General features: G+C 34.8%; 1 protein-coding gene across 4 annotated transcripts in view; it reads left to right on the top strand.

The window, feature by feature from the left end:
- The window catches only part of neto1l (neuropilin (NRP) and tolloid (TLL)-like 1, like), an 89729-nt gene that overhangs the window by 72238 nt on the left and 4089 nt on the right, over positions 1-13402 (top strand). For all 4 annotated transcript variants that reach the window (XM_058764644.1, XM_058764645.1, XM_058764642.1 and 1 more), the window contains 3 exons: positions 6721-6834; positions 8350-8926; positions 12722-12796. In XM_058764644.1, the coding sequence (XP_058620627.1) occupies positions 6721-6834; positions 8350-8926; positions 12722-12782 (752 nt within the window). In that variant the 3' untranslated portion in view covers positions 12783-12796. The remainder of the gene's footprint in view (positions 1-6720; positions 6835-8349; positions 8927-12721; positions 12797-13402) is intronic.

Here is a 13402-nt window from a genome sequence, read left to right as displayed (position 1 = left end):
CAAGACTAATATGTTTTCAGAATTGTGAGTTTATATATCACAATTCTGACATATTAACTCGCAATTGTGTTAAAAAGTCAGAATTGCAAGATGTAAATTCTCAGTTCTCAGTCAGAATTGTGAGTGTATATCTTGCAATTCTGACTTTATTTCTCAGAATTGCAAGTTTAAATCTTGCAATTCTGAGGGGTTTTCTTCTAGCAACTGCAAGTTTTTATCATGCAATTCTGGGAAATATATTTCCCCTTTGGTTTTGGGTTGAAATAAGACCCACGTTGTAGACATTTCTTGACAATTTTCATGAAGCCCACCTCACCCCACAGCAAGGTTGGGTTTAAACCCTTGTGTACATGTTTGTAGAAAATTTGATAAGCACTGACATCTTACACTTCAGCACTCATTCCCTGTTTTATGAACACTCACTTATAAAACACACTCTCTCACTCTCATTTGCACCAGCACATTCATACCTGACGGAACGCTAAACCGAGCAGGACTGGGAAAATGAAAACAGCTCATCCATGTGTCCATTAAAGGTACACGGGCCATCTATTTAGCTGGTCACGTCCTGCCAGTGATTTTAGCCACAAACGCACTATAAATCTTGCATAACCCTGCAGACTAAACTGGTTTATACTGGTTTATGCAAGTTAGAAGCTGGTGGACCCACACAGCCATCAACAGAAACTGAAGTTTAAAGGGATAGTTCACCCAAAACTGAAAATTACCAATTATACCATTTGTCACCTTATATCTTATCTTCTTTTGTGTTCCAAGGAAGAAACAAATCATACAGGTTTTGAACAACATGAGGGTGAGTAAATGATGACAGAATTTTCATTTTTGGGTGAACTATCCCTTATATATCTTCTTCTTTTTTTTCTTCTTTCTGTGTTTTTTAGTTATTATCATATTTAGTGAACCTATTTAGTGAATGAATTTAGTGAATCATGTTGTATTTGACTAAAAGTCTGGGAATTTTAGTCTAGTTTTAGTCAATTAAAACATTTTATGTTTTATAAATGTTAAACAGATAATTGCACTTATTTTGCTCAAAATTATAACAACAGCATTGTATTGTGGCGCATATGTTACGTAAGTGTGTTATTTAATCGCAAACAGTATAGTTAAGATCCACAATTGGATTCATTACAGTTCATCAATGAGAAAGTATGATTGCAGCTTTAGTAGCAAAAAAAGAGCAAATGATAGTGTGAAGGAACGCAGACTGGCTTTATTACACTTTCATTTGATTAGAATATCACAATGGAGATCATGATTTCAGATCATCAATTTTTTTTTAAAGAGAGAATGGTTGCCAGGTTGCAAAGATAAAGTAAAACACAGGGCAGAAAATGTGCATTTTAAAGGGATAGTTCACCCTTTTTTCATATTTTTGAGTATTAGGTTTTTAGTATTAGGTCACACATGTTTTTTTGTTTGTTTGTTTGTTTTTTTATATGTAAGTCAATGTCTACCGTCAACTTTTCAACATTCTTCAAAATATCTTCTTTTGTGCCCAACTGAAGAGAGAAACTCATACAGGTTTGGATCAACATGAGGGCGAGGAAATTATGACAGAATTTTAATTTTTGTGTGAACTAGCATCCCTTTAAGAGAGAAGCTCTTGTAGGGGGATTTAAACTCTGGACATCTGGCAACCCCAAGTATGAAAACTTATGGAGGTCTTTTTGTTAAAGAAAATATAGAGACATTTTGGTTATCAAGAGCTTTTATTTTTTAAACTACATTTTAGACTCATCTTTATTCATCAACAATACAGCATATTGATATAATCAGAGTTAGTGTTTATTGATGTAAACAGTGTTTTCTCATCCTCGTCCCGTCTTAGTCATGGAAAGGAAGGTTTTCGAATTGAGACACATAAACTCTTTGTTATTTAATTAGTACAAGAACATTACATTGTAGCATTGTAAAATCTGCTGCATACCTTACCATGTCGAATATAAAGATCACTTGATCCCCTGTTTCCTCTGCTAAATAGCCTTTATAAAAACATACGGGCTACAGGCGAGACCACAAATGCACAGAATTGCAGGATTATTCATTTAAGCGATGAGCTGTTTCTGCAGGGACGGAGCATTTTCTAGGAAGCATGGGGGCTGTGGTGGTGCCCCGCCACCCGGGCGTCTTTGATTGGGTGGCCCTGCGCAGTCAGGGTCGCATCTCTCCGGGTGGCAGCGCTAGCAGAGTCAGACACTATAAAGCGTAATGGAGGAGGAGAGAAAGTAAAAAGAAAGAACATGAAGGAAGGGTGCTTTAAAAGCGGATGAAGTATTGTGAGAAAGGAGGGACAGGAGAGGAACAATAAAGATTGAGTGTCTGGCTAAGAGAGGAAGTGCTGAGAGAGAGAGAAAGTGGATATAGGGTGATAAAATGGGGGTTTAATGTTGGGCTTGTAGCACACTCATCATTAGTGTACACGGCCGCCTTTCTTTGTAATGGTCCCACCGCTGTTCCTGTGATGCCCTGTCGCCATTCGTCTGTGGCCCCTAAAAACGACCTCAGCCTAATCAAACCATGCCGATGCTGATGGGTAAAGGATTAAAAGGAAATGATGCCACCATCCTCATTGTGCCACGACCAAAGCAGCAGCCATAATGTGTGCACTTGATATATAAATTTGGTGAATTTGAATGTTAAAAACAAAATATGTTAATTTTATTCTATGGACAGCATTTGATTTTAACTATAAGAATATAGCTTTTTATATTTTATTAAAATATTTATTTAAAACATATATAAAAATTTGACATATTTTCAATTTGTTTAATGTGTACTTATTAATAAAAAATTTTTACATTTGCCAAATTTATAATTTTATTCTATTGACAACATTTATTTTCTGTTTTATTGAAATATATATATTTTTAAATAAAATATAACAAAACATTTAAATGTATTAAAATATTTGTAATTTCTTTAATTTTGGAAGCAGATAATGTTGTATGTTATTTTATTATCACAATATAATAATTTTTAGATAAAATAATTAATTAAATTTAATTAAAATAAATAAATTAAATTAAAAATGTGTTTTTTTTTGGGCTGACAAAGTTAATGTGTGTACTTAATAAATGAATGAAATATATTTAACATATTTTTGTATTTTTAATATTTTTAATTTCTTTAGTATGGAAACAGTAGATTTTTGTATTTTTATTATTTTATGTTATCAAAAATTTTTTTTGCTTTTTTTTTACTGTTTTTAAAATGTTTAACAGATCATTTTTTATATTCATATTGACCAAATTTGATTATTTTAATAAAATGTATTAAACATATTTAAATATTTGCACTTTTAATTCTATTTTTAAAACTATTTTGTCTCACATAATATTAATAATTTTTTTAAATACATGTAAAATATATGGCTTTTTTATTTCATGCAAGGCAGTCATCATATTTGAGGGTCCTTGGTTTTGAAAAGTTTGAAAACCCTGGCGTCAGGAATAGCAAATGAGCAATTTTGTGGCCAATTCCAGACTACAGCACAGCAGTACAGCTTCCACTTGCTCTGATTGATTGCGGGGCTTTAATGGACATTAGTGTGCGTTTAAAGAGAGTGGCGGATGTCCTGAAGCATGCGGGAGAAGAATGGTTGAGGGAACGAGTCCGTGGTTTGGTGCTGAGGCCCTTGAGGGTGCAGAAAACACAAAATGCTCTTTCTGAGACAGAAAGAGGCAGCTGCGCGCCTGCGTCAGTCTCGTGAATGGCGATAGGTGGATTTGTGTAGGAGCCCAGTGTCCTTTGTGCAGCCCTATCCAGTGAATGAACACAGGATGTGCGGTTGCCCGGGTAACACCCCTGCATAACTTGTTCAGGCACTTACTTATGCACTGCCTCTCTCTCCCTCTGGTTTGCTCGACTCAGCAGCTGAACGGGGGAAACCACCGTCCTCTGAAAAGGGTCTTGCCCAATACCTTTAAATGAATCAAACTGAACGTGTTCGCTCTACTACAGAAGCATATTATGTTTTAAGATGAATGATTAAATGGATTCAAATCATTCACACACTGCAAAAAAATATATAAATAAATAAATATATATATATATACACACACACACACACACACACACATACATTTCAAATGTATAAAGATTAAATGAGTTTATACTTAAGGCAAAAAAAATCAATCTTATTTTTTCCTGAATTAAGAAAAACACACTACATTCAAAAGGAAAACATGTCAGAGATAATATTTATACTTTATTTTAGATGTTATTCTTGTTTTAAGCATAAACTTATTTAATTGTGAATATAAATATATATTTATATTCTTGAATTTTATTTATTTATTTATTTATTTATTTTCAGAAAACAAGACTTAAAAACAAGATTGTTTCTTACCCCAGTCAGAGACATTTTTTTTTAAATGGCACAAATTTTTGTGCATGGTTTTTGCATGGTTTTTGCAATTTTTGTTACAAAATGGTTTGTAATTTTTGTAGATTTAAAATTTTAAACAGGACTTAACTTTCACCTATTTTTACAAAAATACTGAGTAAAATATTTTATATATATATATATATATATATATATATACTTCTTGTGTCCAGTAGCCAATTTTTATTGGCTAACTTTGTCCAGATTCTTGCAAATTTGTTACTAAGTAAGCCTATTTTAATATGAAATCAGGACTTTTATTTTTTATAAACAGAAAATGTTTCCACATTGGTATTTTTTTGTAAAATTGTTGAATGCATGTGCAAATGGCTATTTTTCTGGTAATATTTTACATTAAGGTTTTATTTGTTAGCATTGGTTAACTAAATTAGTTAACCTGAACTGACAATGAACATAACATCTACAGCGTTTATTAAATTTAGATCATATAAATTTCGACTTTTACTTTTTTTAAATCAAATAGATTTCAAATAAACATTAGCAAAATGAAATAACATACAAATATTACAACTATTAATAAATGCTATTAAAAAAATGCTAAATGATAGTTCGAATTAGCTAATGCAACACTGACAAATCATACCTTTTTGTAAAGTGTTACCACTTTCTTTATAAGGTCTCATAAATGAATAATATATGGAGGTTGAATCACCTTTATATAAAGTCAAGTCTAATTTAGTGACTTACATAGGAGCAGTACAGGCCTGCAGCTCTACCTTGTGGTGGAAAATAAAACTGAATCAGAACGTGAAGTGCAGTCGTGAGGACAGAACTGCTGGAATGATGACTCATCCTAATTCACGTTGTTATTTCTCACCTGGGAACAGCTCAGGAATACGGTCATTAATAAATCCACAAGGTACATCCAGTCAACCTTGAAGCTGTGTTATTTTAGGAGTTTTCTGTTCGAACTGGGTGATCTATGTCCTCCGCAAAATAAGCATGTCAAGTGAGGACTGTGGGAAAAAGCCACACATTGGTGGGCGTGTGAGGTACTTATGTATGCGAGGTGACTGTGACCGAAGCTCCGCCTCTTCTGAAAGTCACCTTGGCTTTAATTGAATCTGCTGATAGTGTAAATGTTGTAAATGTTATGAGTGGTTCTTTTTATGAATACTGTCTCATTTATCATTTCATGATTTCAGCTGAGACATTCACTCATTTTTCAACTCAAAATGAAGAGTTTGAACACCCACCCTAATATATTTTTTAACGCGTAACACAAATATTAGATTAATCTTCTTTTCTCTTGAGTGATATTAGCACTTTTGGAAATATTAAAGTACTTGCAGTTTGTGCCTGCATTAAAGGGATAGTTCACCCAAAAATGTGAATTCTGTCATTAATTACTCACCCTCATGTCGTTCCAAACCCATAAGACCTTTGTTCATCTTCGGAACACAAATTAAGATATTTTTAATGAAATCCAAAAGCTTTCTGCCCCTCCATAGGCAGCTATGCAACTGACACTTTCAAGGCCCAGAAAGCTAGTAAAGACATAATTAAAATAGTGACATCAGTGGTTCAGCCGTAATTTTCAATTCAATCTTAATTTGTGTTCCAAAGATGAACAAACTTCTTATGGATTTGAAACGACTTGAGGGTGAGTAATTAATGACAGTATTTTCATTTTTGGTTGCACTATCCCTTTAATTACATATAGGCAATTAGCAGAGACTCGTGAAATTATCTCAAGATTTTTTTTTATATATATATATATTAAAGGAATCATTTACTTACCCTCATGTTGTTTAACCAAACAGTTGCTGGTAGCCATTGACTTCATAGTATTTTATTTTTCCATACTATGGAAGTCAATGGCTACCAGCAACTATTGTCCAACAGAAGAAATAAACTCATACTCATATCACTTGAGCATGAGTAAATGATGACAGAATTTTCATTTTTGGGTGAACTATCCCTTTAAGTAATTTAAGTCACTGTTTATGCTTATATAGACCCCTTCTTTGGTTTAAACCAGAATAATATTAATAGAAATATTACAAAATATCTGCGCAGCTTCTACAGACTTGTTTCCATGCATATTTGAAAAGCTGGATTAAAATTCATGCCTAGCAGAAGGCAACAGAATTTGATTTGGTTGGTTTGAGTAATGGGTTTCTAAATTTGAACTGTATTGATGCACAGACACAGTCAGATAGACATCCAGTGTGATTTGTGAGATTAATTGTGTTCAGAGGGTAAGATTATAGACAGCATCTTATTAACAAGAAGAAATGAAGTGTAATATGACATTAGCATTATCTATTATCTGTTTTTCCTCTCATCAGCTCCCTGTGAGGCAGACACTTTCTTTTGCCACAGTAACATGTGTATCAACAACACGCTGGTGTGCAACGGAATCCAGAACTGCGTCTACCCTTGGGACGAAAACCACTGCAAAGGTAAACCACTGCAAAGGTGCTTTTTTTCAGTATCCTCTCTATGTACACGGATATGTCGGCCTTTGTTTTTCTCTAAATGAAAATCAATACTTGGGGAGAAGATGTTTGTCACCTTCACGCTTGATAGCTAGTCAACACAAAATATATTTCACTGGTTTTACGAACGCACAGCTGTTAAAAAAGACCTTGTTATAAAGCCCTCAAACCTCTAGCTGGGGTTCATCGATTGACTCTGCATACGCCACTGTAATGCCGCTGGGAAAAATGAGCTGGCCACTAGAAATTCATTTGTATATGTGAATGACTGAGGCTCAGGCTGGGTTTGAATAATAGCATCAATTCTTAAGTGCGGTTCAGCTATATCTGTGCTTATATTTCACATAAGCTGTCCTGAATTAACTGAATGTTGGAAATATTGCCAGGAGGCTCTGGAATATGCATGGGAGAGGTGTTTTAGCACAGATTGTTTTTCACAATAGTAGGTAAGAGTAATTGATAAAAAAAAAATAATAATAATAAATAAATAAAACTAATTTAAAGTTGTTTTTGCTCATTTATTAAGGAAATATTTCACCTACAACTTTTAACATCCTTGATATTTGTCCGTAAATATTGGTTTTAGTTAAATGTTTAACTTAATCGATATAATGAATACTCAAGTTAATTGAATGATATTAATTATGGGGGTCCATTGAAAATGTAAGATGAAAAAACCTGTCCTTGTATGTTGACTTCAGATATTAATAACTAATTTTTAACACAGTTACTAAAGTTAATTGTATTGCTGTTTGCGTTTGCTTTTTTTAAAGGTTGATTGAAAGATTAATCACATCTTTTTATTCAGCCTTTATAGTTTAAAATAGTAATAAAAAGAACAGTAAAACAAAAGGAATAAATTAATAGAAATTCATTCATTAATTAAGAAAGTAATTAACTTTAAATATGCAAGATGAACATTAAAAAATAAGAAGTAAAAAAATACAAAGCAAATGTTACTAAATAATTAGTATTAAAAAATATAACAGAAATATCCTGATAATATTTGAATAATTTGCTTTGGTTTTAGTACAATGACATAAGAAAAGCCAGATTATTTAATGGAATGCTTAATATTTTTCTTAATAGTAAAAATAATTTAATATACTACAATAAATACTACTAAATAATTAATATGAAAAAATAACATATACAAAGAAAATATGCAGATAATAATTGATTGTTTTGGTTTTAGTACAATAACATCATATTTCATTTTGGAAACATATCATAAAGTCTTCGTTCGTGGTTTGTCTGCACCTTTGAATGCAAACGCTCCTCTCCATTGAACCAAAGCCAGCGCAGATGTTATATGCTCACTGTGCTACATAAATGTCAAAGCTCTCCCATTAGAATGATTTACTACTTCTGTGTGCTGTTTGTAATCTCTTTGATACAACAGTTTCAACAGAAGGTAACCCGCAATGACATTGCATGCCTGCAGTAATAATTTATTACGCTTCCTGTTGTGTTTTGCAGAAAAGCGGAAAGCCAACATCCTGGACAACCTCAACAACACCAACGGCACCATCATCGGCGTTACTTGCTGCATCGTACTGATCCTCCTGGTCGTATCGGTCATCGTCCAAATCAAGCAGCCGCGGAAGAAGTACATCCTGAGGCGGGAAGACTTTGACCCCACCATGTTCCAGGAGGTGTTCCAGGAGCCGCCGCATTATGAACTCTGCACTCTCCGCAGCGCGGCGGCCACCTCCGCAGACCTGGCCGAGCTGGCCGAGGACTTTGAGAGTTACCACAAGCTCCGGAGGGCCTCCTCACGCTGCATCCACGAACATCACTGTGGCTCCTCGCAGCTGCCCAGCAACAAGGGCAGCCGCACCAACCTGAGCGCCCGCGAGGCGACGGCCGCCATCCTGACGGACCTCCCGCCGCAGCCCATGCGGCCGCTTCCTCCCCAAACCAACCGCAGAAACATTCTGGTAATGAGACACACCTACTCACAAGATGCCGCCGATGCCTGTGACCTGGACGATGACCTGGAGGAAGTGCCCACCACCAGCCACAGGCTGTCCAGACACGAGAAAGCAGTGCAGCGGTCAGTATCCATTGATTTCTGATGAGAAAAATTCATCTTATTGCATATTTTGGAACGATTTACTCCCACTTTTAGTTCCTTTTTAGCTCAGTTTCTCATCAGTTTTTCTCATTCTTTTTTTTATCTTTTTGGCTTTGATCTTCTCTTTTTTTGTCACTAAGACAGCCGTCACCGTTAGAGTTGGGTTTGTAAAAGTTGTCGAGATGCAGAAGATGCTTTAAAGGGTTAGTTCACCCAAAAACAAAATTTTGTCATTAAAGGGTTAGTTCACACAAAAATGAAAATTAGCCCATGTTTTACTCACCCTCAAGGCATACTAGGTGTATATGACTTTCTTCTTTCAGATGAATCCAATCAGAGTTATATTAAAAATTGTCCTTGCTCTTCCAAGCTTTATAATGCAGTGAATGTTTTTTTTTTTTTTTTCAACAGTACAAAAGAAATGAAATAAAGCGCATAGATCCATAATAAAATGTGCCTCATATGGCTCCAAGGGGTGAATAAAGACTTCCTGTAGCAAATCGATGTGTTTTTGTAAGAAAAATATCCATATTTACAACATTATAAACACTTTTCTCTCACTTCCGCTAAATGTCATACGCTGAAGCTGTTCCGATTGGATTCATCTGAAAGAAGAAAGTCATATACACCTAGGATTCCTTGAGGTGGAGTAAATCATGGGCTAATTTTCATTTTTGGGTGAACTTACCCTTTAATTAGTCACCCTCATGTCGTTACAAACCCGTAAGACCTTCGTTCATCTTCAGAAAACACAAATTAAGATATTTTTGATGAAATCTGAGAGCTCTCTGACCCTTCATAGGCAGCAACACAACTGAAATGTTCCCAGGTCCAGAAACGTAGAAAGGACATCGATAAAACAGTCCATGTGACATCAGTGGCTCAACTTCAATTTTGCGAAGCTACGAAGCTACGAGAATACTTTTTGTGCACAAAGAAAACATAAATAACAATTCAACAATTCTTCTCCCCGAGTTAACGTCTTCCGCATGCATACTCTTCAAAATGGTAGAACAAGTTACCTCGGGGAGAAGAATTGATGTCACATGGACTGTTTTATCGATGTTTCTGGACCTGGGAACATTTCAGTTGTGTTGCTGTCTATGCAGGGTCAGAGAGCTCTCAGATTTCATCAAAAATATCTTCATTTGTGTTCTGAAGACGAACAAAGGTCTTACGGGTTTGGAACGACATGAGGGTGAGTAATTAATGACAGAATTTTCATTTTTGGGTGAACTATCCCTTTAAGAATATGCCTGCTGCATGTTTACAGCTTTCTATCAGCAAAGCTGACATCTTAAGATTAATGTTCAGCAATAGACATGCTGCATGAAGATGGAAATCAGGGATAAACAGACTTTTTTGTATTTTCCAGAGGGAAATTCTCTTTTTCAGAGAGAATACTATATTTGAAATTATCAAAATGGCTTCTATTTTGATATGGTTATATAGTGTTTAAAAGTTTGGGGTCAGTAAGAATTTTATTTTTAAATAAAATAATACTTTATTCAGCAAATAGGTACAGGTGCATCTCAATAAATTAGAATGTCGTGAAAAAGTTCATTTATTTCAGTAATTCAACTCAAATTGTGAAACTCGTGTATTAAATAAATTCAATGCACACAGACTGAAGTAGTTTAAGTCTTTGGTTCTTTTAATTGTGATGATTTTGGCTCACATTTAACAAAAACCCACCAATTCACTCAAAAATCTCAACAAATTAGAATACTTCATAAGACCAATAAAAAAAAAACATTTTTAGTGAATTGTTGGCCTTCTGGAAAGTATGTTAATTTACTCAATTCGGCGTGGCATGGAGGTGATCAGTTTGTGGCACTGCTGAGGTGGTATGGAAGCCCAGGTTTCTTTGACAGTGGCCTTCAACTCATCTGCATTTTTTGGTCTCTTGTTTCTCATTTTCCTCTTGACAATACCCCATAGATTCTCTATGGGGTTCAGGTCTGGTGAGTTTGCTGGCCAGTCAAGCACACCAACACCATGGTCATTTAACCAACTTTTAGTGCTTTTGGCAGTGTGGGCAGGTGCCAAATCCTGCTGGAAAATGAAATCAGCATATTTAAAAAGTTGGTCAGCAGAAGGAAGCATGAAGTGCTCCAAAATTTCTTGGTAAACGGGTGCAGTTTGGTTTTCAAAAAACACAATGGACCAACACCAGCAGATGACATTGCACCCCAAATCATCACAGACTGTGGAAACTTAACACTGGACTTCAAGCAACTTGGGCTATGAGCTTCTCCACCCTTCCTCCAGACTCTAGGACCTTGGTTTCCAAATGAAGTACAAAACTTGCTCTCATCTGAAAAGAGGACTTTGGACCACTGGGCAACAGTCCAGTTCTTCTTCTCCTTAGCCCAGGTAAGACGCCTCTGACGTTGTCTGTGGTTCAGGAGTGGCTTAACAAGAGGAATACGACAACTGTAGCCAAATTCCTTGACACATCTGTGTGTGGTGGCTCTTGATGCCTTGACCCCAGCCTCAGTCCATTCCTTGTGAAGTTCACCCAAATTCTTGAATCAATTTTGCTTGACAATCCTCATTGGTTGTGCATCTTTTTCTTCCACACACTTTTTACTTCCACTCAACTTTCTGTTAACATGCTTGGATACAGCACTCTGTGAACAGCCAGCTTCTTTGGAAATGAATGTTTGTGGCTTACCCTCCTTGTGAAGGGTGTAGATGATTGTCTTCTGGACAACTGTCAGATCAGCAGTCTTCCCCATGATTGTGTAGCCTAGTGAACCAAACTGAGAGACCATTTTGAAGGCTCAGGAAACCTTTGCAGGTGTTTTGAGTTGATTAGCTGATTGACATGTCACCATATTCTAATTTGTTGGTGGGTTTTTGTTAAATGTGAGCCAAAATCATCACAATTAAAAGAACCAAAGACTTAAACTACTTCAGTCTGTGTGCATTGAATTTATTTAATACACGAGTTTCACAATTTGAGTTGAATTACTGAAATAAATGCACTTTTCCACGACATTCTAATTTATTGAGATGCACCTGTATTCAACTGATCAAAAATGTCATTACAGACATTTAAAATGTTATTTATAATTCAAATTTTATATTCATCAAAGAATTCTGAAATAAAGTGCATTATGACTTCCATAAAAAATATTGAGCAGCACAATATTTATTTATTTATTTTTAATAGTGAATAATAATAAATGAGCAGCAAATCAGCATATTAGAATGATTTCTGAAGGATCATGTGACACTGAAGACTGGAGTGATGATGCTGAAAATTCAGCTTTGCCATCACACAAATTACTTAAAATATTTTAAATAAAAAAAAAAAATAGTTATTTTAATTTGTCATAATATTCCAAAATATTACTGTTTTTTTCTGTGTTTTTGATCGAATAAATGCAGCCTTGATGAGCATAAGAGACTTCTTTCAAAAACATTTAAAAATCTTACTGACCAGTGAACAGTTGTAAAATATATTTTTTATATTTAAAAAAATTTATTTAGCATGAGGACATGAAAAATGTAAATGGGTGTGCTAAAAAGATAGTGTTTCTATTCCTCCAATTCTTGAAAATGGCTTACAGCTTTATTTAATAGCTTTTTAAGTAATTTTCAGTGTAAAAAATAGAGACTGATTATGTACATGCACATTTTGAGCATGTTTTTATTGCTCTTCTGACAGGATGCAAGAGACCTAGACCCCAAACAAATGAAATGTGCATTATAATTCCTTATGCAACAAATACCATGATATTAAACATACAAGCAATGATATTCCAGGTTCTGCCTCATTGGGTCTCTAAACAAACATGAATCTGAGTACAACACAACTAGGGTGTAACAGACAATCTGAAGGTAAGACTCTTTAAACACACTCAATTTCATGTATTTAAATGTTTGTCTAGTCACTGTGAGTCAGTGCCGATTTTTTTTCTGTTTTGTCAAAACCCTTCATTGTCATTGAGATGTGACCATCTTTGCTTGTTGGTGAGGTCCTTTTATATGTTGCTTGTCATTTTAGCTTTCTTTCATGCATTTGTATGTTATCATGTTCTGTTCTGATGTGCATGGGATCAATTTGATGATTTTTATTAAGGATATCAAAAACAGACATTTCAGATCCAATCAAAGGCAAATTCAAGTACTCTTTACAAGATAAGAAGTATGGGGCAGCTGAAGCACAACACCTCATTGAGGGCCAACTGTGCTTGTCTTACATACACTTTGAGCCATCATTCCGAAATTATAATTTGTGAACAAAAACAGGAGTGCTTTTAAAAATAAAAATAAAAATCTGTTTTTTATTTCACTCACGCCAACTGACTTTCTTCAGTGGGACATGAAAGGTGAATTTTCAAAGAATATTTTGGCTATCTTGTCCAAAATGACAAATAGAGCACCATTAAATTATTATTCACCAGTGTTATTTTAGTATTATTTATATACTGTTATAATATTTAT

Source organism: Onychostoma macrolepis, chromosome 24 (assembly GCF_012432095.1).
Source record: "Onychostoma macrolepis isolate SWU-2019 chromosome 24, ASM1243209v1, whole genome shotgun sequence".
In the NCBI taxonomy this organism is placed as follows: Eukaryota; Metazoa; Chordata; class Actinopteri; order Cypriniformes; family Cyprinidae; genus Onychostoma; species Onychostoma macrolepis.
This window is presented reverse-complemented; position numbering and strand designations above follow the sequence as displayed.